Source organism: Lathyrus oleraceus, chromosome 3 (assembly GCF_024323335.1).
Source record: "Lathyrus oleraceus cultivar Zhongwan6 chromosome 3, CAAS_Psat_ZW6_1.0, whole genome shotgun sequence".
Taxonomy (NCBI): Eukaryota; Viridiplantae; Streptophyta; class Magnoliopsida; order Fabales; family Fabaceae; genus Lathyrus; species Lathyrus oleraceus.
In genome coordinates, this window is record NC_066581.1 from 199,440,651 (window position 1) to 199,465,401 (window position 24,751).

General features: G+C 34.7%; 2 protein-coding genes across 2 annotated transcripts; one reads left to right on the forward strand and one right to left on the reverse strand.

Annotated features, from left to right (window-relative positions):
• Window positions 1-14,163: 14,163 nt before the first annotated feature.
• Window positions 14,164-15,743, reverse strand: LOC127126267 (transcription factor bHLH130). Its single transcript, XM_051055158.1, has 5 exons — window positions 15,324-15,743; window positions 14,957-15,147; window positions 14,618-14,866; window positions 14,466-14,534; window positions 14,164-14,352 (listed from the first exon to the last, which is right to left on the reverse strand). Exons 1-5 carry the CDS (start codon window positions 15,562-15,564, stop codon window positions 14,305-14,307), a joined length of 798 nt encoding a protein of 265 aa, XP_050911115.1. The 5' UTR covers window positions 15,565-15,743; the 3' UTR covers window positions 14,164-14,304.
• Window positions 15,744-18,294: 2,551 nt separating this feature from the next.
• LOC127130406 (uncharacterized) lies at window positions 18,295-24,540 on the forward strand. The gene is made up of 5 exons (XM_051059421.1): window positions 18,295-18,649; window positions 18,698-19,389; window positions 20,221-20,674; window positions 21,026-21,620; window positions 24,240-24,540. The coding sequence occupies exons 1-5, from the start codon at window positions 18,295-18,297 to the stop codon at window positions 24,538-24,540; spliced, it is 2,397 nt and encodes a 798-aa protein (XP_050915378.1).
• Window positions 24,541-24,751: the final 211 nt, after the last annotated feature.

Here is a 24,751-nt window from a genome sequence, read left to right on the forward strand (position 1 = left end):
TAGATGTTCTTATTTTGATTATCTTGAGGATTATCTTGTAATCACTAAGATGGATAACCCCTAAAGTAATCAGAAATTTCATCATACAATCTTTCAAGAAGGGAATAACACCAGACTTAAAGATATCCTTAATAAACCTACTGATGTTTATTTTTCTAGAAAAGGAAGCAATAAACTTCAGTTTTTCTGAAGGATATTCAGAAATCTTCTAAGAGAAGAGTTGTTGAGAAGGAAGTTTAAGAAGTGGTTGCTAACACTGTAATAATGCCCTCTAAGACTAGCAGTGGTAAGTCTCCCAAGAAGTTTGTTTTTGTGTCAGTTACTTTAGAGGCGCCTTTAAGAAAGAAAAGGCTAAGGAAGTTGTCTGAGATTGAGGAAGAATAAGAGGAAGAAAATGTGTCCTTAATTAGGAAGAAGAAAGTTGTAGATGGCTTTATTCAGAAAAAGGCAACTGAGCCTTCTCTCAAGATTGCTCAACTCTTTAGCATTTGTCATCTTGCATCAGTCAGAAAAGCATCAAGAAACATTTTTGTATAAGGATTAAGAAGTTGTTGTTGGTATTTTGGAATCCATTGAGGTTCAGGCTGCTGAAGTTATGGTTGGTTTAAAGGTTGTGGAAGCCTTTTCTGTCTCTGAGGAAGTTATCCCAGAAACCGCTACTTCAAATGTTCTAAATTCAAGTAAAACAGGTATAAACCTAAATTTAGTCCTTGAGGATGCTTTTGATTGCACCATCCTTAACCACATTTCTCCAACTCCGTCACCAATTCCCTCACCTAAACACATATCTCTCGCTGACAATGAGTCCATTGGTGTTCAAAATCATCTAGTTGGATTCTCTACTTCTAAACAACCACCTCCTTTAAACATAATGTTAGAACTTCCCATAGATGTTTCCAGTGGGAAATCTGCATCATCTAGGTCTGAGTTAGAGTATCATGCAGTTGGATTTGAAGCTCATTGTGACCTTAAGTCCTCAAAAATTTCACCTGAGATCAACCATATTCATGTTATTCCTATCCAAGCGGTCTGCCATTCAGTTCAATCCTCTCATCAAACATGTTTTATTTCTGAAATAGAACATGTAATTCTTGTGCAATCAGACATCACTCTTCCATCAGAAACCCATCAATCATCTTAACCTTCACCCCTAACATCCCCTCTAAGAGAACACGATCATGTTCAGAGTCAACCTCTAGAATAAAGTGCATATGAACTTCATATTAGAACTGAATAATTTGTTCAGGATCTATCTCTAGTTCAAATTGCTTTTGAATCTAGAGTTGAGTTTGAGCATATTCCTTTTGACCTACTTCATCCTGAAATCTCTAAATCTACCTCACCTTTCAAACCATTCAATATGAACCCAGACCCTCAAATTCAAACACCTCATCCCTCTCTCAAATCGTCCAAACTTACATTGGTGTAATCGGAAATATTCTCTTGGATAAAATGCAGAGTCTGGTCGATGAGAGACCATTTGCATCTGACCTAGTAGCATATGCTGCTAGGTGGGATTCTCTCAATACATTTGTTGCATCAGTGATTTAGAATATGAAGGAAGTTACTTCAGAGTCTATTGCCTCATCTTGTTCAAAGCAAGATCTTTTAAAGGAATTATGGCTTTAGTCACTACTGCTCAACAAGCCATGGCAGTTAAACAAGATAAAATGGATAAGTAGATGAAGTATATGGATTTCATGTAAGACATCATGGGTGCAGACCTAAGGGCGATTTTGGATCTTTTGAAGAAACCTTAACTTTAGGATCTGAACCAGTTTTTGTCTTATCAAGCAGTTTCCTTTTAGAAAATTTTATATTTTTCTCTCTATCTGTTTAGCATGTCTTGTTATCTTGCTTATGTTTTTTACATTAAGTTATATATTTCTAGAAATTATTATCGTTGTTCTGATAAGTGTTTGATAATGTCTTTGTTTGGTTATCTTTTGGATGAATTTTTCTCCTTTAAACGAATTCAAAGGAGAATCAAAACATGCAAAGTAAATATCATTGCAAAAAAGGGAGAAAATTTCATTTATAGACTAGAAAGATTAAATTAGTCATAAGTTTACATTAATTTGTCCAAATCAGAAAAATAACCCCTAGCTGCTACAAAATCATCCCAGTCAGGCACCCTCTCCTTACTCCCCACATTGAAATCGTAGAATAATATTCTTCTGGGCATTTTTTCTTCTTTTTCTTCTTCAGCTTCTTCCGGTTCTTCTTGGGTTTTCTCACCCTTAATACATCCCTTGTAGAGGTCGACCCAGTTGGCTGGGGTTCCTCTATGGTTTGCTGTTAAAGGGGGACCGTAACCTCCTCTAAAACGGCACTTGTTGCCTTCTTGGATGGATAACTCATTTTTTTAAGAAGAGTTGGATAAAAAGATGAGAAATATATATCTAATGATATGCTTTTATAGAGGAAGTTGTGTGTCTTGGACATTGTAATAAGAAGATGTAACATCTGCTCATTTAATGTTTGCAATGATGAATTATGATGGTTGATATTCTTGAATGGCATGTGACACCTTGAGAAAAGTAGAAATTGTTCAACCATTTTAGTCACTTCTAAGTATTGGGAAGTGTAAAGGTTGTTCACACTATATTCTTACAAGAACTACTCCCTCCGTTCCTTTTTAAGTGTCATTTTTTTATTTTTTACACATATCAAGGAAGCTAATCATTGTTGTTACTTTTCAAACAATAATTCTTCTTTTACCTATAATACCCTTAATTATTTATTACATTTATTTTATTTTTTCTCTCTCTGCAATCATTATCTGGGGGTTATTTTGACAAAATTGCAATTAATACCACCTTGAACTTTGCAAGTGACAATTAAAAAGAAACAAATTTTTTGCAAAAAAGTGACACTTATAAAGGAACGGAGGGAGTATCTTTTTTCATATATGTGGTTGTCTTATTTAATATGTTTTACCTGTCTGAACTCTTTTTTTTTGTTGATGACAAAAAGGGGAGAAAATCATGGGAATATTTAATAAGGTTAAAAGCATTTTTTTTGCTGAACCCTAATCCTTCAACTATTTTGGTATTAATTTCTTCTGAATGAATTTAATATCACTGAGCTTAAATGACTAATTTGATTAACAAAGACAAAACTTAAGGAAAGCTTACAAACATTACCTTAATGAACTATCGGACTAAAGGAAGAGCTTACAAACCTCAACCTAAGGTTTGTCAAACTCAGGGGGAGCTTACAAATCTCAAATCCTGATGTTAGAATATGTTGATTAAAATTATAGGATTCAATTAACATAGATAAGGAGTTAAAGGGAGCTTATAAACCTCACCTTAATGGACTATCTAACTTAGAGGGAGCTTACAAACCAGAGACTCTGATGTTAGACTATGTTAATTAAATCTTCAACCATTTTTCTTAAATACATTTGTTTGTCATCATTAAAAAGGGGAACATTGTTAAAACAAGATTTGTTTATGCCCTTAAAAGGCGTTGGTGATAACAAAGCATTTAAAGAACAATAGAGTTTGCCAAAATTTTATTTAAGTGTACAGGATCAGAAGAATAGAATTAATCCTGATTATTAGTATATATGGAGAAGTAATTTAAAGTTTAATTCTGATTAGTCAGAATCTAAACTAGTTCGTCGCCTCTGAAGGCATCAAACTCTGACCTCATGACCCAACTTCTGATGACAACTCAGACTCTAAAGGTGTGGAGAGCAATTGATAATTATACTGAATCAAGGCATTCTTGTCTAATCAAATCCCCATAAGTATAGACAAAGTCAACTAGGTTTTCATTTTGCAAGGCTCAAGAAAAGAGATGTGACATCTTCAGTCTGTTCTACCTTTTGGTAGATGCCTAGTAAGATGAAAGATATTGAGAGCAATGCTATTATTCAGTAGATAAAGCTTCAGACTAGATGCAAGTTGTAACACCCCGATTAAAATAAGAGAATTATTTAATTGAGTTAATATTATTTTATTAATTTAATTAAATAAAGTTGAATTATTGGATTATTTTTTTATTATTATTATAGATGTTATTTATTTTAATAATAATTAAATAATAAAATAAATGGAATATGAAGAGTGGAAGGGTAAAAGTGGGAATTGAATAAAAGAGGCCAAAGTGAGGACTCAGGTTGTTTTCACGTGTTTTGCCTCAGAGTCAGAGAGAAAGGAAACCGCTGAAGAGGAAGAGAAGGAAGAGGAAAAGGCCAAAGACTGCTCAGAGCTTCCTTCGATCCAAAGAGGTAAGGGGTCTGAATCTTATTAAACGATAATATGCGAACAATTTCATGTATATGTTGGATTGTTGATAGATTTTGAGGATGTTAGGGGGGATTGGGAAAGTTGGGGTTTTGATGGAAAATCACGTTGGATGAAACTGCGTTTAGACTGTAATTGAATATGTGTTTAGGTTAGTTATGAATTTCCGAACGTACAGCTTTTTACGGAAGTTGAATCGGAGGTCCGGAAGTCCTCCAACGGCGGGAAATGCGGAGAACTCTGCATTCTGCCTTGTGTTAGCGCAGGGACTGCTGTTTTGTCTGCGTTAACCGGTTAACCCAGGGCGTTAACGGTTAACACTGTTATATTTTGTGAAAATGTTGAGTTTTACCTGCGTTAACCGGTTAACCTATAGCGTTAACCGGTTAACACTGTTGCGTTTTGCCTGGAAGTGTAATTTGCCTGCGTTAACCGGTTAACCTATATCGTTAACCGGTTAACACTGTTGCAGTGTGGAAAAATTGTTAAATTTTACGTTGTGAACCCAATTGGTGAGTGGCCTATTGTAGTTAATTAGGATGAGTAATTTTGTTGAGTTGTATGTCATGCTATTAATGATGATAATACCATGACTATATGATGTTGTTGTTGCTATGTTGATTATGATGCATGTTTGGTGTGCATGCATTCATGAAAGGCCGATGCCTAGTGATGAACGGACTGAGTTCCAATGATGTTGTTGACTCCGGGCTTGTTGAGAGGCTTGGTTCCTTGCGGGGAACTCGGATTCTATGGTGATGAATCCGGGAGTGGTGATCCTGTAGTCGGTCACAAAATGGGTATACCGAGTCGTGTTGAGTCATGCATGGGTGTGTGCATTGCATTTGATATGTTGTTTTGTTGATGTTCATGAGTATGTTGATTATGATGATTATGATAAGCTGCGTTGGCATATGTGAAATATATTTATGTTTATATTTCTGTCGTTATATTATTATTTAATAATGTAATTCTCACCCCTTCTGCATGTGTTTATGTTCATCTATGATGAGCAATGTGCAGATAAAGAGGAGTAGCTATTGTCGAGGTTTGAAGAATAAGTGTAGAGTTATTCTACAGAGTCGAGTCAAATGCTCTGGTCATGTGACACCGGGGTTATGGGATTCGATAGATAATTGGTTATTATTTAAGTTGTTTATGATGACTAAAATGTTGAGATATTTTGTTGAGAATTGTTGAAACATTATTATAATATTTGTGTGGTTGTCCGCTGCGGAATTTTAATAAAATATGTTTTTTTTGTTTATTGTGATGCGATAAGTGTTATGTTGTAAGAAATGTAAACTCTTCTACATGTTGTACTCTGATAATCTATTTAAATATGTCGTTTGGGTAGAAGGGTGTTACATTAGTGGTATCAGAGCCTGGTCAGTCCAGTCGAGTCATAATGTGAGGTTTTCCCTGTTGGTCGATTAGTGTAAATGACACTGTCAATATTTAACGGTTGTGGTTGTGTTGTGCAGAGTATGGCTGGAGAAAATGACCGTGCGATTGCTGAGGCTTTAGCTGCTATGGCGCAGGCTATGCAGGCGCAGCAGAATCCACCGGTCGACGAGTTTAAGAATTTGGGAAGGTTTCTGAGGAATAACCCTCCTACATTCAAAGGGCGCTATGATCCAGATGGTGCTCAGATTTGGCTGAAGGAGATTGAGAAGATTTTCCAGGTGATGACGTGTACTGAAGCACAGAAGGTGCAGTTTGGTACGCATATGTTATCTGAAGAGGCTGAAAACTGGTGGGATAACACTCGCCAGAGAATTGAAGTACCAGGTGCTGAGATGACTTGGGAAAGGTTCAAGACGGCCTTTCTGGAGAAATATTTTCCTGCTGATGTGCGATGTAAGAAGGAGATGGAATTTCTAGGACTGAAACAGGGTAACATGTCTGTTGCTGATTACGCTTCGAAGTTTGAGGAGCTGGTGCAGTATTGTCCTCATTATAATAATGCTGATGCTGAGGAATCCAAGTGTGTCAAGTTTGAGAACGGGTTGCGTCCCGAGATCAAACAAGGCATTGGTTACCAGGAGATTCGTAGGTTTCCTACACTGGTTAATAAGTGCAGAATATTTGATGAAGATAGCAAGGCTAGGACTGCTCATTACAAGAGTCTTAGTGAGAAGAAGAATAAGGATCGTGGCAGTCCTTATGCATCTCCGAATGGTAAAGGTAAGCAGAAAGTGGTAGATGAGAAGAAGCCAAGTGGGGGAGGACCTCCCATAGCTGGTAAATGTTTCAAGTGTGGCGAGCCAGGCCACCGTGCTGATAGCTGTACCAAGAAAGTGCTGAGATGTTTCCGATGCGGTCAGGCTGGTCATAGAGTTACGGAATGTAAGGATGCTGGTCCGACATGTTTTAATTGTGGCGAGAAAGGCCATATCAGTTCGCAGTGCTCGAAACCGAAGAAGGCGGCTACTGCAGCTCATACTACTGGTAGGGTGTTTGCTTTGAGTGGGGCTGAAGCTCCTAAAGAAGATAATCTGATTAAAGGTACTTGCTTGATTAATAATGTTGAATTGCTTGCTATTGTTGACACTGGTGCTACTCATTCGTTTATCTCGTATGAGTGTGCGACCAGGATTGGTGTGATTATGTCGTCCCTAGGCGGAAGTATGGTGATAGATACTCCTGCTAATGGTTCTGTGAAGACTTCTGTTGTCTGTCGAGGTTGTCATTTGACGATCTTTGAGAGAGAGTTCGTGGTTGATTTGGTGTGCTTACCCTTGCGCCAAATCGATATTATTCTGGGAATGAATTGGCTAGAATTCTATGGCGTGTTTATCAACTGCTATAGGAAGACGGTGCGGTTTTCTGAAGTTGGTGAGAATGATGAGGCAAGATTTCTATCTGCTAGGCAGGTGGGGGATTTTGTGAAAGATGAAGCTCAGATATTCGCTTTATTTGCGTCTCTGCAAGCGGATAAGAAAGTGGTGAGTGTAGATTTGCCTGTTGTCTGTGAATTTCAGGATGTGTTTCCGGAGGATGTAAGTGATTTACCTCCAGAACGTGAAGTCGAATTTGCCATTGACTTAGTACCAGGTACGAGTCCAGTGTCGATGTCTCCTTATAGAATGTCGGCAACTGAATTAGTTGAATTGAAGAAGCAACTTGAAGAATTGCTTGAGAAGAAGTTTGTGCGTCCAAGTGTTTCTCCTTGGGGTGCACCAGTATTGTTAGTGAAGAAGAAAGAATGTACGATGAGGTTGTGTGTCGATTATCGGCAGTTGAATAAGGTGACTATCAAGAATCGGTATCCATTGCCGAGGATTGATGATTTGATGGACCAGTTGGTTGGAGCTCATGTTTTCAGTAAGATTGATTTGCGGTCGGGTTATCATCAGATCCGAGTGAAGTCAGATGATATTGCGAAGACTGCTTTCCGTACGAGGTATGGTCATTATGAATACACTGTGATGCCGTTCGGTGTGTCTAATGCTCCAGGTGTGTTTTTGGAATATATGAATCGTATATTTCATCCGTACCTTGATAATTTTGTTGTGGTGTTCATAGATGACATATTGATATATTCTAAGATGGGAGAAGAGCATGCAGGACATCTGAGAATTGTTTTGCAGGTGTTAAGGGAAAAGAAATTATATGCAAAGTTATCTAAATGTGAGTTCTGGTTGAAGGAAGTGAGTTTCCTTGGCCATGTGATTTCGAGTGGTGGGATTTCTGTTGATCCTGCTAAAGTGGATGCTGTATTACAGTGGGAGACTCCGAAGTCTGCTACCGAGATACGCAGTTTTCTGGGGTTAGCTGGTTATTATCGCAGATTTATTGAGGGCTTCTCTAAGTTGGCATTGCCGTTGACGCAGTTGACTAAGAAGGGTCAAGTGTATGTGTGGGATGCAGCTTGTGAAGCCAGTTTTGTTGAGTTGAAGAGGCGGTTGACCAGTGCTCCAGTGTTGATCTTGCCTAATCCTGGTGAGTCCTTCGTTGTTTATTGTGATGCTTCTTTGATGGGTCTTGGTGGTGTTTTGATGCAGAATGGTAAGTTGTAGCTTATGCTTCTAGACAGTTGAGAGTTCATGAGAGAAATTATCCTACGCATGATCTAGAACTTGCAGCTGTTGTATTTGTGTTGAAAATGTGGAGGCATTATCTGTATGGTTCCAGATTCGAAGTGTTCAGTGATCACAAGAGTCTGAAGTATCTGTTTGATCAGAAAGAGTTAAATATGAGGCAGAGAAGATGGTTAGAATTACTGAAGGATTTTGACTTTGAATTGAGTTATCATCCCGGTAAGGCTAATGTAGTTGCAGATGCGCTGAGTAGAAAGTCTCTACATATGTCTATGATGATGGTTCGGGAGCTTGAGTTAATTGAACAGTTCCGTGATATGAGTTTGGGTTGTGAAGTTTCCGCTGATAGTGTAAAGTTGGGTATGCTGAAGTTGACTAGTGGAATTCTGGAAGATATTCGGAATGGTCAGCAAGTTGATGTCGCTCTAGTTGATCATATTACTATGGTTAACCAGGGTAATGGTGGTAATTTTGAGATTGATGAGAATGGCATCCTGCGATTTAAAGGTAGAGTTTGTGTTCCTGAGGTGTCTGAATTGAAAAAGAGTATTCTTGAAGAGGGCCATAGGAGTGGATTGAGTATCCATCCAGGTGCAACTAAAATGTATCAAGATTTGAAGAAGTTGTTTTGGTGGGCTGGTATGAAAAGAGATGTTGCTAAGTTTGTGTATGCCTGTTTGACTTGTCAGAAGTCAAAGATTGAACATCAGAAACCGGCAGGTATGATGCAACCTTTGAAGATTCCTGAATGGAAGTGGGATAGCATTTCCATGGATTTTGTGACGGGATTGCCGAGGACGGTGAAAGGTAATGATTCTATTTGGGTGATTGTGGATCGATTGACTAAGTCGGCGCATTTCTTGCCGATGAAGATTAATCACTCTTTAGAGAAGTTGGCAGAGTTGTATATTGAGGAGATAGTGAGGCTGCATGGTATTCCATCCAGTATTGTGTCTGATAGAGATCCCAAATTTACTTCTAGATTTTGGGAAAGTTTGCAGAGAGCGTTGGGGACTAAGTTGAGGTTGAGTTCAGCTTATCATCCTCAGACTGATGGTCAGACTGAAAGAACTATCCAATCCTTGGAGGATTTGTTGAGGGCTTGTGTGTTGGAGCAGAGTGGTTCTTGGGATAGTTAATTGCCGTTGGTGGAGTTTACTTATAATAATAGTTTTCATGCTAGTATCGGTATGGCTCCATACGAAGCATTGTATGGTAGGAGGTGTAGAACTCCATTGTGTTGGTATGAATCAGGTGAGAGTGTTGTACTCGGACCTGAGATTGTGCAGCAGACGACTGAAAGGGTTAAGATGATTCAGGAGAAAATGAAGATTTCTCAGAGTCGTCAGAAGAGTTATCATGATAATAGGAGAAAGGCACTTGAGTTCCAAGAGGGAGATCATGTGTTCTTGAGAGTTACTCCGACGACAGGTGTGGGTAGAGCTTTAAAGTCTAAAAAGCTTACTCCGAGGTTTGTGGGTCCGTATCAGATTTTGAAGAGAGTTGGGGAAGTGGCGTATCGGATAGCTTTACCGCCGTCGCTTTCTAATCTGCATGATGTGTTTCATGTATCTCAGTTGAGGAAATATATTGCGGATCCTTCGCATGTTGTTCAGTTGGATGATATCCAGGTGAGGGATAATTTGACCGTTGAGGTGTTGCCGATTTCGGATAGATGACCGAGAAGAGAAGACCCTGAGAGGAAAGAAGATCGCTCTAGTGAAAGTTGTTTGGGGAGGTCCAGCTGGTGAGAGCTTGACTTGGGAGCGTGAAGATCAGATGAAGGAGTCGTATCCAGCTCTATTTGCTTGAGGTATGTTTTCGAGGACGAAAACTCCTTTAGTGGGGGAGAGTTGTAACACCCCGATTAAAATAAGAGAATTATTTAATTGAGTTAATATTATTTTATTAATTTAATTAAATAAAGTTGAATTATTGGATTATTTTTTTATTATTATTATAGATGTTATTTATTTTAATAATAATTAAATAATAAAATAAATGGAATATGAAGAGTGGAAGGGTAAAAGTGGGAATTGAATAAAAGAGGCCAAAGTGAGGACTCAGGTTGTTTTCACGTGTTTTGCCTCAGAGTCAGAGAGAAAGGAAACCGCTGAAGAGGAAGAGAAGGAAGAGGAAAAGGCCAAAGACTGCTCAGAGCTTCCTTCGATCCAAAGAGGTAAGGGGTCTGAATCTTATTAAACGATAATATGCGAACAATTTCATGTATATGTTGGATTGTTGATAGATTTTGAGGATGTTAGGGGGGATTGGGAAAGTTGGGGTTTTGATGGAAAATCACGTTGGATGAAACTGCGTTTAGACTGTAATTGAATATGTGTTTAGGTTAGTTATGAATTTCCGAACGTACAGCTTTTTACGGAAGTTGAATCGGAGGTCCGGAAGTCCTCCAACGGCGGGAAATGCGGAGAACTCTGCATTCTGCCTTGTGTTAGCGCAGGGACTGCTGTTTTGTCTGCGTTAACCGGTTAACCCAGGGCGTTAACCGGTTAACACTGTTATATTTTGTGAAAATGTTGAGTTTTACCTGCGTTAACCGGTTAACCTATAGCGTTAACCGGTTAACACTGTTGCGTTTTGCCTGGAAGTGTAATTTGCCTGCGTTAACCGGTTAACCTATATCGTTAACCGGTTAACACTGTTGCAGTGTGGAAAAATTGTTAAATTTTACGTTGTGAACCCAATTGGTGAGTGGCCTATTGTAGTTAATTAGGATGAGTAATTTTGTTGAGTTGTATGTCATGCTATTAATGATGATAATACCATGACTATATGATGCTGTTGTTGCTATGTTGATTATGATGCATGTTTGGTGTGCATGCATTCATGAAAGGCCGATGCCTAGTGATGAACGGACTGAGTTCCAATGATATTGTTGACTCCGGGCTTGTTGAGAGGCTTGGTTCCTTGCGGGGAACTCGGATTCTATGGTGATGAATCCGGGAGTGGTGATCCTGTAGTCGGTCACAAAATGGGTATACCGAGTCGTGTTGAGTCATGCATGGGTGTGTGCATTGCATTTGATATGTTGTTTTGTTGATGTTCATGAGTATGTTGATTATGATGAGTATGATAAGCTGCGTTGGCATATGTGAAATATATTTATGTTTATATTTCTGTCGTTATATTATTATTTAATAATGTAATTCTCACCCCTTCTGCATGTGTTTATGTTCATCTATGATGAGCAATGTGCAGATAAAGAGGAGTAGCTATTGTCGAGGTTTGAAGAATAAGTGTAGAGTTATTCTACAGAGTCGAGTCAAATGCTCTGGTCATGTGACACCGGGGTTATGGGATTCGATAGATAATTGGTTATTATTTAAGTTGTTTATGATGACTAAAATGTTGAGATATTTTGTTGAGAATTGTTGAAACATTATTATAATATTTGTGTGGTTGTCCGCTGCGGAATTTTAATAAAATATGTTTTTTTTGTTTATTGTGATGCGATAAGTGTTATGTTGTAAGAAATGTAAACTCTTCTACATGTTGTACTCTGATAATCTATTTAAATATGTCGTTTGGGTAGAAGGGTGTTACACAAGTCTCCAACGTCTCTCTTGATATACTTCTTCACTAGGTTTGCACATTATGTTCAAACCCTTCAACGACTCTTTTTCAGTCTCTATAAAATGAAGCTGAAGACTTAAAGGAAGGTGGCAACATCACAACACATTACAAGATCTTTGGCATAACTCTAAGCTGTTATTTTTGTAATTGTTATAGTTTTAAGATCATAATATTTCTTATCTTTGATTATCTTAGAAATCTTAGAAAGTTTGAAAACCTTTGTGATTGTTGCACAACTATTATACTTGTGATTGTTATCAAAGTATAATAGTTATCTTGTGTACTTCTGAACTTTATATTTCTGTTGATATGTTTAATTTTGTTATCAGAGTTTGAACATTGTTCAGAATCTGAACTTACTGGTTCAGAAGAAAAACAAATTTGAAGTATAGACACTTCAACCCCCCTTATTGTGTACTTTTCTCACCATCACATTCAAATTATCTTTTTCACCTTAGTGTGATGTCAAAACCTTTTCATAACTGAAAGATGATTTGTCAGTTCCAAGACAATGCAAATAATGCTTCGTTCCTTCCATGCGCAAGAAGTAAGAATGATTTCCGCTCGAATGTGATGAAAATATAACTTTGTGAGATTCCAAGTTATGTTGTTCATTCTAATACAAATCCAATGTTCACTTCTCCATGTCTTGGGTGACAAGCAATATTTTCCGCTCGAATGCGAATAAACATCCTTCACTAAAATCGACCAACATACAAACATTTGCTATCCAGAACTACGTAACTTTGAATTCTTCATCGCACCATAGAATACGTAGGAGCGAGATTCAACATCTCGTCAAGCACTATAATAAAAATCCAAAAAATATATTTTTATTGCAAAGAACTACGTAACTTGAGTTTCTCATCGCACTTGAGAATACCTAGGAGTAAGACTCACAATCTTATCAAGCACCATAATAAAAAAAACTTATTTTTAGTCCGTGTCTTTTTCCTTCCAAACTTCTTATAACTTGAAGAAAGCAAATAACATAAGCCAACACTCAATTCTCAAATCTAACTAAATGGTTACCGTTGAATACAACATATGTGAGGGGTATTAATACATTCCTCTTACATAACTGACTCTCGAACCTGAATTTGGTTGCGACGACCATTTTATTTATCTTTAATTCTTTTTGAATGTTTTTCCTTTTCTTTTGGAATAAATAAACTTCGATGACGACTCTGTTATTATCCCGAGCGTGTGAATGTTCGCGGTATTTTTCGCGTCGCGACACTAAACGCCATGGTTGGGATGTTAAGCCCATCAAATTGCATTGGTGATGCTGGATAAACAAATCCAATAACTTACACATAATAGGGAAGAATCTCAAATTACTTACACTGAATATGGAAGAATCTCAAAGTAGCTATCAAAACTTCCTTAACAATTTAAGAGAAATGCAAGAATCTTCATGTAAGTATAAACATTTGTATTATGTGCAGGTGATCATCCTACTTGATACTTTAACCCCGACAATAAAGAGGTGGATTATTTTAACAATCAACAAAAACAAAATCTACACCAAGGAAGGAACATCCTTTTAAAGAGCCAACAGAAAAAAATTACCAGAGTTACAATCAAAACCAACAACATTTAGATTAGAAGTTGGAAGATAATGTGAACTAATTTATGAAAATGTCTATAGTCAATCACAAACATATAGACACCTCGAGTAAAAACTTAAATATCCATATGGGATAGATCACAAACACTAGGCAGATAAGCAAGGAGATGCATTCACTACTAACACTCAAACAAAATCAAAATAGCACTGTAATAAAATCATAAATAGTAATGTGGTAAATGAACATCCTTCAGAATCAAATATATATATATATATATATACCAAATACAAAATGATAAAATAATAATAGTGTTTCATATCATATATGCATTAAACACATGATAAGATAAGTTTAACAAATCATTATCATTATCTATCTTATTTTTTTCTAATTTCTTATCATATCTTATCTTTACTCTATCATTCTATCATGTCTTATTTCTATCCTACACCCTAAAGAGTCCTTAAGTGGTCTTGATTTTGTTAAATCTTGACTGTTGTAGCTATTATATACGTTGATTGTTTGATAGAAAATAACATACCAAACAAAAACAGTAGTCTGAATATCTTGAATAAAATTAATAAATAATCAAGTGATTGAATTCAAACCACTAACTTGGATTCACAGTCCTCTTAGTTATATTTTCATTCTTTTATAATGCACAATTCATAGAGAAGCAACAAATATACCTCATCCAAATTCTCTAAAAATGTTCATATCTGTAGGGGAAAATAACATAACACAGTGTAAAAACTAAAATGACTACCCTAGAACTTTTGTATACAAAATTACAACTTAACCATTTGATTTATTGTCTGCATAATTGAAACCCAAGTTGATTCATTTCTGATTTTTGCATCTGCATTTAGCTCTTTTTGCACTCATAATCTGCATAAAGTAATTCAAAATATATATTGTAGTAAGCACATGAACTAATCATGGTTAATTGCATGGCAATAAGTAGAGGAATCTAAACTATAACTTTTCTCTTTAAGTAGCACCTTTAATTGTTTTTGAAGCTCTTTAATATACTCTACAGCCAATTCCAACATTTCTGATGTGCAAGTTTGCTGCAAATAATTTAACAATGTTTAACTTTCCAAACACAATTGTTCCAAAAAAATCAACAATTATATGTGATGATGAATCTGACCTTGTCAGTATTTGGAACAAGCTCTTGCAACTTTTTCATTCGTTCGCTTATTCGAGTTCTTCTTACCCTTTCCGCGACGCTTCTAGGATGCGTTGCGCAGCCTCGCTTTGCTCTAATACTACTACTAGTACTAGGAATAGAAGAATCGGGGAACTGATGTAAATTCTCCATAACAAACATTTCTGATGACTTTCTTGGCAAACTCATGTGATGTGATAATGTATCAACTTGATTTCCCATCTCTACATTCTGAGCATAGCAACAAAATCACAAATCCATAAAAATAGAGATGAAAAATGCATTTAAACCCGATAAAAAATCATTGAACATGTTATATACCTGATCATTATAATCATAAAATAACTTATGACCCTCACCCATTTTGGAATTCTGTGATAATGTTCCCAACGAAGAAGGGTTTCTTGTTGAGAATCCGATTTGATTCTTCAATATGCTCATAGATAGAGTAAGTTCGCCATCACTTTCATTCACTCCATCATAGTTTTCAACTCCTTTCATAGTGTCATAACCTGCAATTTACATTTACATACATAAATATACATAAATACTATTTGACACATATTGCTAGGTCTAAAACCTTTTATATAGATATAGACAAAAGAAAATATTACGAAATTACCTATAAAAAGTTGTCTAGCAGAAACAAAAAGTCAAAAACAGTAGAAAAAGCAGTACAATACAATACCATTTTGAAAGGAGATGATATTGTTGGAGAAATGACCAGCAGAAGAACTACTTGGCTGATCCATTCTCATTCCCATAGAAGAACCAACAAGCATGCTTGAACTTGCACCAGAAGAATTTGTATTACTTAAAGGATTATTGTCCCTGAATTCTCGATAACTAGATGAGCTCGTTGTAGAGCGAAAACGAAGCAACCTTTGGTTTTGTTGAAGTTCTTCTTCATAACCAGAATTCAAATCCATTAAAAAGAAAAGAAAATCTTTCACACGGTGAACTTGAAAAACTGAAAATGAAATGAATAATAATAATGGTTAGGTGTGGAAGGAGGAAGATGAAGAGAAAAAGAGAAGAAGGAAGATGCGAATATTTTAATGTTTTTTTGTGACGTCAACCGGCGTCGCAGGACCCAATAATATTACTATTGTCTTTTGTTGGATTATGATTCCAAACATGGAAACTATAGTATTATTTAAATTCCAATTTGCCAACATGGTTTATTTTTGGTTCTACCAACTTGTACCAACATGACTTTATTTATTAACTTGTTTTATTTTATAGTCATACAAAAAATCTTTCTAAATTTGAAAATCGATGTTTTATAAAAGTTTTTTTTAATCAAAATTTTGAATTTGAATAGTGTGCGGATACAATTATATGTGGGAAGTAGTCAACTATACTAATAACAATTGGATTAAGGTTTTAATTTGAATTGTATATTTTAAAATGTGTGAAAATTGTAGAATTACTATTTAGAAGTAAAAGAAAAATATATTTTCAAGATAGAATAGGAGAATTAAAATTATAATTGAACTAAAAAATATATAATTCATATGTTTTGTAAGTATTTTCATATTTATTTATAATATATATATAAAAAATTAACTAACTACACGTATAAATTATATGTTTAAACAATTTTTAAGTGATTTATTTTTAAAAATATTGTGAAAACAATGTAAAAAAAAATTATAGTTGGTTGGATAAAATTATTTTCATATTATATTGATGAAATTAAAACAAAAAATAGTTTAAGATAATTATTTTGTGATAAATATTTATCTTGTGTTTGATTTTTATCATAAACTATAATTAATTTGTTAAAATTATTCTCATTTGATTATATGTTGACAATGTTAAAAAAAACACAAAATTCAACTAATTATATTTATCAAGTGTTTAAATTGTACGCTTCAATAGATTTTTTAGTATTCTATTTTCAAAAAACAACTTGAAAAAAAATTAGTGTCGTAAATATTATGATGGTTTTAATTTTTATTTCGACAATATTGAAAAAGTCATTGATTTTAATTATTTTCTTAGTGACAAACATAGGTCACTTCTTCAGTTTTGCATGCTTCAAAGATTTTTCTAGCAATCCATTTTTTTAAAACAACATGTAAAAATTATAGTTAGTTTATTTAAAAAATATATAAGTTGAATCTTATAATTGTATTTATTTTAAAGATATTTTCTAATTATAGTTAGTTAATAGAAAAAAAAATGTGAAATATAGTAAGTGTAATATAAACTTTTTTCTCATTTTTATATCAATGATATTAAAAACGTCCATTTTAACTTATTATTTAGTGATGATATGTATTCTTTGTATAATTTTCATCATAAATTCTAATTAGTCTATTATAATATTCATATTTCCAAAATTAAAACATTGTTAAATTTTGATGATTAAAAAGTGACAAATATTTGTCTTATTTATATAATTTAGACTCCAGCGATTTCTTGAGTAACTCATGTTTGAAAAAATAGTTATAAAATTGAAATTTTATAATTTTATAATTAATATATTATAGTTGCTCTTATTTTTATATTAAAAATATTATAATTTTTAATAAAAAATATACATTTTTTATGTGTACAATTTTCTATGCTCCAACAATTTTTTAGTGATTGATTAGGAAAATATAATTATAAATTAAATTTAATATATAATAATTGCTCTTATTGTCGATGATACTAAAAAAAAAATATATTTGTTTTATTCAGGCAAACATTTGTCATATATAATTTTTATAATAAACAACAATTAATTTATTGTAATTTTTATATATATATATATATATATATATATATATATATATATATATATATATATATATATATATATATATATATATATATATATATATATATATATATATATATATATATATATATATATATATATATATATATATATATATATATATATATATATATATATATATATATATATATATATATATATTGATTAATGACAAAAGTTTTATCTTGATGTAAAAAACAAATAAGTATTTGAGAAATATTGATGTAAGATTTAGATTGCACTTTATCATAATATATCCCTAGTCGCCACTTTATCATCTTCACCACTTGTTCAATCTTGCCTTTAATTAGTAACTACTAGATAAACTATTAATGTGCATACGATTATTATATAAATACTATAGAGCCAATGGATAGTAGTTTCTGTTGGAAATTGTTTTGCAATATTAGTTCCAAAATGACAAAAGAGTTAAATATCATTTAATGATTTGAATTCAATTTTTTAGTTATTGTTTTGTTTGAATTTTGAATTCAATTTTCATATCTTTTCATGAAATAGTGTCATATATGAAACATTGTGTTTTATGGTGAAATGGTGTTGTTTCATCAAAGGTTGCAAACTTTTGAAACAACATCCATATCTCCTATAAATATATGATTCTATTCAGAAAAATAACACAAGAACTAAAAACGAATTTCTCTTCCAAATTCCAGAAAACCTTCCTTGCATTTCGGGTTCTTCACTTGTCTTGTGCAGACTCGAAATAAGGCTGACATTATCCTGAGTGTTCTTGCATTTTCCAACTCTAAGACATAATAAAAGAGTGCTTGAAATACTTTTAAGGAAAGTGATTCTCAATCACGATTCAGTCCTGGATCCATTTAATTTTACCGAATTTTCTATCAATCTTAAAAGTATTTGTAACATAATGGCTTCAGACGCTGCTGTTTCAAGCATCAAAGTGATGAACCAGGATCTTGTTAAGTTAGATCGATTTGATGGAACAAATTACACAAGATGGCAAGACAAGATGACATTCCTATTGACTGCCCTGAAGGTTCACTATGTTCTTGATCCCGACCTACAACCAATACCTGAACCAACAGAAAATGATTCGGAAGAACTCAAGAAGGAGCGCAAGAAACGCAAGGAGGACGAACTGCTTTGCCGTGGACACATTCTGAATACTTTATCTGATCGTCTCTACGACCTCTACACAGACAATCCATCGGCAACAGAAATATGGAAGGCACTAGAATTCAAGTTCAAGGCTGAAGAGGAAGGTACGAAGAAGTTCTTAATATCTAAATATTTCGATTTTAAATTCTTAGATTCTAAGCCCATTCTTCCCCAAGTGCATGAATTGCAAGTTCTGGTCAATAAAATAAAGGCAGTAAAAATAGACATCCCTGAGACCTTCCAAGTCGGTGCAATTATTGCAAAATTACCACCTTCATGGAAAGGCTACCGAAAGAAATTGTTGCACAGTTCCGAGGACTTCTCCTTGGAGAAAATTCAGAAACATCTTCGAATCGAGGAGGAATCGAAGGAGAGGGAGAAATCAGAACCCCCTACTCATTTCAAAACAAACGCTGTGACCAACAAGGGAAAGAAGAGACATGATGGCATAAAGAGTCATCTTGGACCAAAGAAAGAACATAACAAGTTCAAGAACTCTGGCGGTCATAAAGGTCCAAAGAACGGATGTTTCGTATGCGGTAAACCTGGACACTATGCTCGAGATTGCAGACAAAATAAAGCAAAAAATGAGATCAATGCAATTCGATCAGATGATGACATAATTGCTACAGTGAGTGAAATTATGGCAATCAAAGGAAAAGTTCAAGGTTGGTGGTATGACACTTGTGCTACAGTGCATGTTACTTATGACAAGGCTGCATTCAAAACCTATTCTGAAGCAATTGATGGACAAGAGGTACAAATGGGAAATGAAGTCCGCTCTAAAGTTGTTGGAACCGGTTCGGTCGAACTTAACTTCACTTCTGGAAAGAAAGTTACACTTGTAAATGTGCTTCATGTTCCAGACATGAATAGGAATCTTGTTAGTGGGGATTTATTGGGAAAACCGGGTATTAAATCTGTATATGAATCGGGCAAACTTATTTTGACCCGTAATGGTGTATTCATTGGAAAAGGATATTCCGCAGAGGGAATGATCAAACTATGTACTAATGATAATATTATTAATGAAATTTCTAATTCCGTTTACATGCTTGATTCCGTTTCTTTATGGCATAATAGATTAGCACATTGTGGTATTAGTTCTATGAAGAGACTAATTAAATCTGGACTAATTTCATGTAATATAAAGGATTTCAAAAAATGTGAATTATGTGTTGAATCAAAAATGATTAAGAAGCCTTTCAAAAGTGTTGAAAGGAAAACGAAATTACTTGATCTTGTGCACTCAGATTTGTGCGAATTTAATGGCATGTTGACACGTGGAGGGAATAGATACTTTATTACATTCATAGACGATTCCTCTAGATACACTCATGTATATCTCTTAAAGCATAAAGATGATGCATTTAATGCCTTTAAGACTTATAAAGCAGAAGTCGAAAATCAATTAAATAAAAGTATAAAGGTCCTTAGAAGTGATAGGGGCGGCGAATACTTTTCAATTGAATTTGATGCATTCTGTGAAGAGCACGGTATAATACATGAATGTTCGGCACCACGAACACCGCAACAAAATGGCATGGCAGAAAGAAAGAATCGAACATATCAAGAGATGATGAATGCCATGTTGATGCATTCTAAATTACCCCTTAACTTGTGGGATGAGGCATTATTGTCCGCCTGTCATATAATCAATAGAATTCCGTTAAAGAAAACTGGTATATCTCCATATGAGTCATGGAAAGGCAGAGCGCCAAATATCGGTTACTTTAAAGTGTGGGGGTGTGTGGCATACTACAAAAACATGGACCCTAAAAGAACCAAGTTGGGTCCTCGAGGAATAAGATGTGCTTTTGTAGGATATGCACAACACAGTAAAGCATATAGACTCTTAAATCTAGAATCTAATGTAATTGTTGAATCCCGGGATGTAGAATTCTTTGAAAACCTTATCACAAAGGATAAAGGATCGGAGTCGGCCACTAATAAAGAATCTCATGAAGATAACTCTTCTCGGACTGTAGAAATACAAACTGAAGGCACTCCTATAATCATTGAACCACAACCCGAGCCTAGGATAAGCAAGAGAATTCGGAAAACAAAGAATCTAGGACCAGATGAGATTGATTCTCAATCTATTTCCTTTTATCTTGTTGAGGGAAATTGTAAGAACTTTGTTCAACGCATTCCGATTATTCTTCAAGTGGAAGATGATCCAAAAACTTATAAGGAAGCAATAACTTCAAGGGACTCCACTTTTTGGAAAGATGCTATCCAAGATGAAATGGATTCAATTGTATCAAACCACACTTGGGAACTTGTTGACTTACCTAAGGGATCAAGGCCCATTGGATGCAAGTGGGTGTTTAAGAAGAAATACCATAGCGATGGTACTCTAAACACTTATAAAGCCAGATTAGTGGCAAAAGGATTTAGACAGAAAGAAGGCATAGATTACTTCGACACATACGCACCAGTAGCAAGAACAACTACTATTAGATTGTTGTTTGCCTTAGCATCTTTGAATGATCTTATAATCCATCAGATGGATGTTAAAACAGCGTTCCTAAATGGAGATCTCGATGAGGAAATCTACATGGAACAACCGGAAGGCTACCTGCTTCCTGGAAATGAACAAAAGGTGTGTAAACTTGTCAAATCCTTATACGGACTAAAACAAGCACCAAAACAGTGGCATCAAAAATTTGACTCTGTAATACTCTCAAATGGATTTATTCCTAATTCTTGTGACAAGTGTTTATACACAAAGACGTGCAAAACCACTGTAATATTCCTTTGTCTCTATGTCGACGATATGTTGATCATTAGTAATGATTTAAAAGGAATCTTAGAAACAAAGAAGTTTCTAACATCCACTTTCAAGATGAAAGATCTTGGACTTGTTGACACAATTTTAGGGATTAAGGTTAAGCGAAATAGTGGGGGTTATGAACTTAGTCAAACCCACTATATTGAGAAAATGCTTGATAAGTTTAAACATCTAAACTCTAAGGAAGTAACCACTCCATTTGATCATGCCAACAAACTTCAAAAGAATAATGGAAGATCAGTGGCTCAATTGGAATATGCAAGTGCAATAGGGTGTCTAATGTACCTAATGCAATGTACCAGACCCGACATATCATTTGCAGTCAGTAAAATGAGTCGATTTACTAGTAATCCAAGTAATGAACATTGGAAGGCAATTACAAGGATTTTTGGCTATCTACTGAAAACCAAGGACCTTGGTCTTCACTATGGAAGGTTCCCTACCATATTAGAAGGATACACTGATGCGAGTTGGATATCTAATATTGGAGACCATAAATCTACAACTGGATGGATATTTACACTTGCTGGTGGAGCAATTTCTTGGAAGAGCAAGAAACAAACATGCATTACACTTTCGACCATGGAATCAGAGTTTGTGGCTCTCGCTTCCGCCGGTCAAGAAGCGGAATGGTTGAGGGATCTTCTGTTGGAAGTTCCATTGGCTAAAGACAATGTCTCAAAGTGATGATACATTGCGATAGCCAAGCCACATTAGCAAGAGCATTCAGCGAAGTGTATAATGGAAAGTCTAGACATATAGGACTTAGACATTCGTTCGTAAGAAAATTGATTAAGGATGGAATCATTTCACTCACCTACATACGAACATGCTATAACTTAGCAGATCCGTTTACTAAGCCACTGGCCAGAGACTTAGTACGAACAACCTCGAGAGGAATGGGGTTGAAACTCCTTAAATAAAGGTTCCGACAGCGGCAGCAACCCAATCTTATGTTAACAAAACATTAACTTCAAGATTCAATGGGTAACAACAAGTCGTTGAATTGGATGTAAGTCAAGAATTTGGGAAATAAGGTTGACTGTGTTGAATTGAGGGTTGAGGTTTCCAAAACCTCTTAATGAAGTTCATTAACGAAGAAGAGTATCTATTGGAAAGGATGCTATATGAACCTCACCTATGTGAATTTTGAGATGGTGCCGTCTCAAAGTGAGAGTTGGAGTTTCTCTCATGAAAAATTCATGAAAAGGATAGCATATGGCCATAAATAAGTGCTAAGCGAGATATGTAAAGGAAGAACCTTTAAAGAGTGTGTGTAAGGTAACGCCGGTCTGATCTCATGGATTAATGGTTTAAAAGCTTTGCTACCAAACATTCCGATTAAACTCTGCGTTATCCTCACTAAGGTTAAGTTTAAAATCGAAAGATACCTAACTGTATTAACACTTTTTATATTTCACTATCTGGAATGATTTTTGTCATTATTAGAACTAGTGGGGGATTGTTGGAAATTGTTTTGCAATATTAGTTCCAAAATGACAAAAGAGTTAAATATCATTTAATGATTTGAATTCAATTTTTTAGTTATTGTTTTGTTTGAATTTTGAATTCAATTTTCATATCTTTTCATGAAATAGTGTCATATATGAAACATTGTGTTTTATGGTGAAATGGTGTTGTTTCATCAAAGGTTGCAAACTTTTGAAACAACATCCATATCTCCTATAAATATATGATTCTATTCAGAAAAATAACACAAGAACTAAAAACGAATTTCTCTTCCAAATTCCAGAAAACCTTCCTTGCATTTCGGGTTCTTCACTTGTCTTGTGCAGACTCGAAATAAGGCTGACATTATCCTGAGTGTTCTTGCATTTTCCAACTCTAAGACATAATAAAAGAGTGCTTGAAATACTTTTAAGGAAAGTGATTCTCAATCACGATTCAGTCCTGGATCCATTTAATTTTACCGAATTTTCTATCAGTTTCCACATCACCCTTTTTCTTATTTTAAATTATTGTAAAGTAACTTTTTTTATAAATTTTTCCACTAAAAGTAATCATGTGACACACAGTTATACACTAATTATTGACACATCTTTAAGATTTAAACAGATTACCAAGTTACTTTATATTGATATAACCATTCACAATTCACCATAAGAAATATATGTGAAAAAATAATACAAATTATATGTCATAGCTGAATGAATCAAGATGGATAGTGAATGTAACATACCCCCTTTAAATATCTTTAACAAATCTCTAATATATAGTAAAATAATCATCAGAACACAGAAACACGAAGGACTTTGACTAGACAAGAAGTGGTATTTTGAAGAAAAATTCCTTGTTTGGGCACACAACTTGCATTAAATAATTTTCCATAGTACTTCATCCAATAAACATTTAGTTATTGACAAAAAAGTTTCTTATAAAGAACACGTGAGTATTTCATTTTCTACAAAGTCACTATACAACTTGCATGCATTTACTATATATTTATTGAAGTTGGCACTTTTTTTGGACTTTCTAAACTTGTCGTGTATAATTATTGAAGTTTACCACATTTTTGCCTGACTTAAAATTTGTGGACTTCCACAACATTTGCTAGTTAGTAGCATGGCATCGAAGAAGAAAACTGGTTGTAAAAGGGAGCACATTATTGTTCGTGCGGATAAAATTCAATTTTTGGAAGATACTAGTATAGTTCATTGCAATACAACATGTTGCAATATATATATATATCTTTTCTTTAAAATTATCTCCTCTCTTCAAATCTTTGTGCGAGAGAATCGTCTTGCAATCAATGTGTGGTTGAATCACTCAAGTGAAGAGTGAAGAACGAGGATCTTGGATTAGTCAAAAAGTGATTGAATCTTGTTCCATCAAGATCGATTCTAACATCTAGTATCTAGAGCACTAACTGTAATTCTTAGGAAGCATAGAGCAATGACTTCTCATTCAAACGAGAATTTTCCAGCAAATATTCTCATCTTGGATGACAAGAATTATGATAGTTGGTGTAAGAAGATGAAGATTGTCTTCTGCTATCAAGTTATTTGGGATCTTGTGAAGAATGGAGTAACATCAATTGGCGACAATGTCATAGATGAAATAAAGATTGCACATAAAGATTTGAAGAAGAAAGATTATAAAGCTCTTTTTATAATCCCTAAATGCGTTGATCCAGACAACTTTGAGAAAATTGGTAATGTAGACTCATCGAAGAAGGCATGAGACATCCTGGAGAAATATTTTGGATGTGTTGAGAATGTGAAAGAAGTGAGGTTAAAAACTCACAAAAGAATGTATGATTTGCTTCAAATGGAAGAAAGTGAAAGTGCAACTGATTTCTTCAATAGGGTAACGGGATGGTGAATCAAATCAATATGTGTGGAGTAGTGTTAACATCAAGATTGTTAGGTTCAAAGATCTTGAGGTCATTTCT

What these genes read in the sequence shown, in the direction of transcription:
- LOC127126267 (XM_051055158.1), bottom strand. Translation starts at nt 15,564, where the DNA reads ATGGATTTGAATTCTGGTTATGAAGAAGAACTTCAACAAAACCAAAGG. An exon ending in TATCATCTCCTTTCAAAATG is followed by an intron (nt 15,148 to 15,323) that starts GTATTGTATTGT and finishes TGTAAATTGCAG; the next exon opens with GTTATGACACTATGAAAGGA. An exon ending in TTTATGATTATAATGATCAG is followed by an intron (nt 14,867 to 14,956) that starts GTATATAACATG and finishes TGCTATGCTCAG; the next exon opens with AATGTAGAGATGGGAAATCA.
- LOC127130406 (XM_051059421.1), top strand. Translation starts at nt 18,295, where the DNA reads ATGGCTTCAGACGCTGCTGTTTCAAGCATCAAAGTGATGAACCAGGAT. An exon ending in CTGGAAAGAAAGTTACACTT is followed by an intron (nt 19,390 to 20,220) that starts GTAAATGTGCTT and finishes ATTCCGTTAAAG; the next exon opens with AAAACTGGTATATCTCCATA. An exon ending in TTATCTTGTTGAGGGAAATT is followed by an intron (nt 20,675 to 21,025) that starts GTAAGAACTTTG and finishes TGTTTGCCTTAG; the next exon opens with CATCTTTGAATGATCTTATA.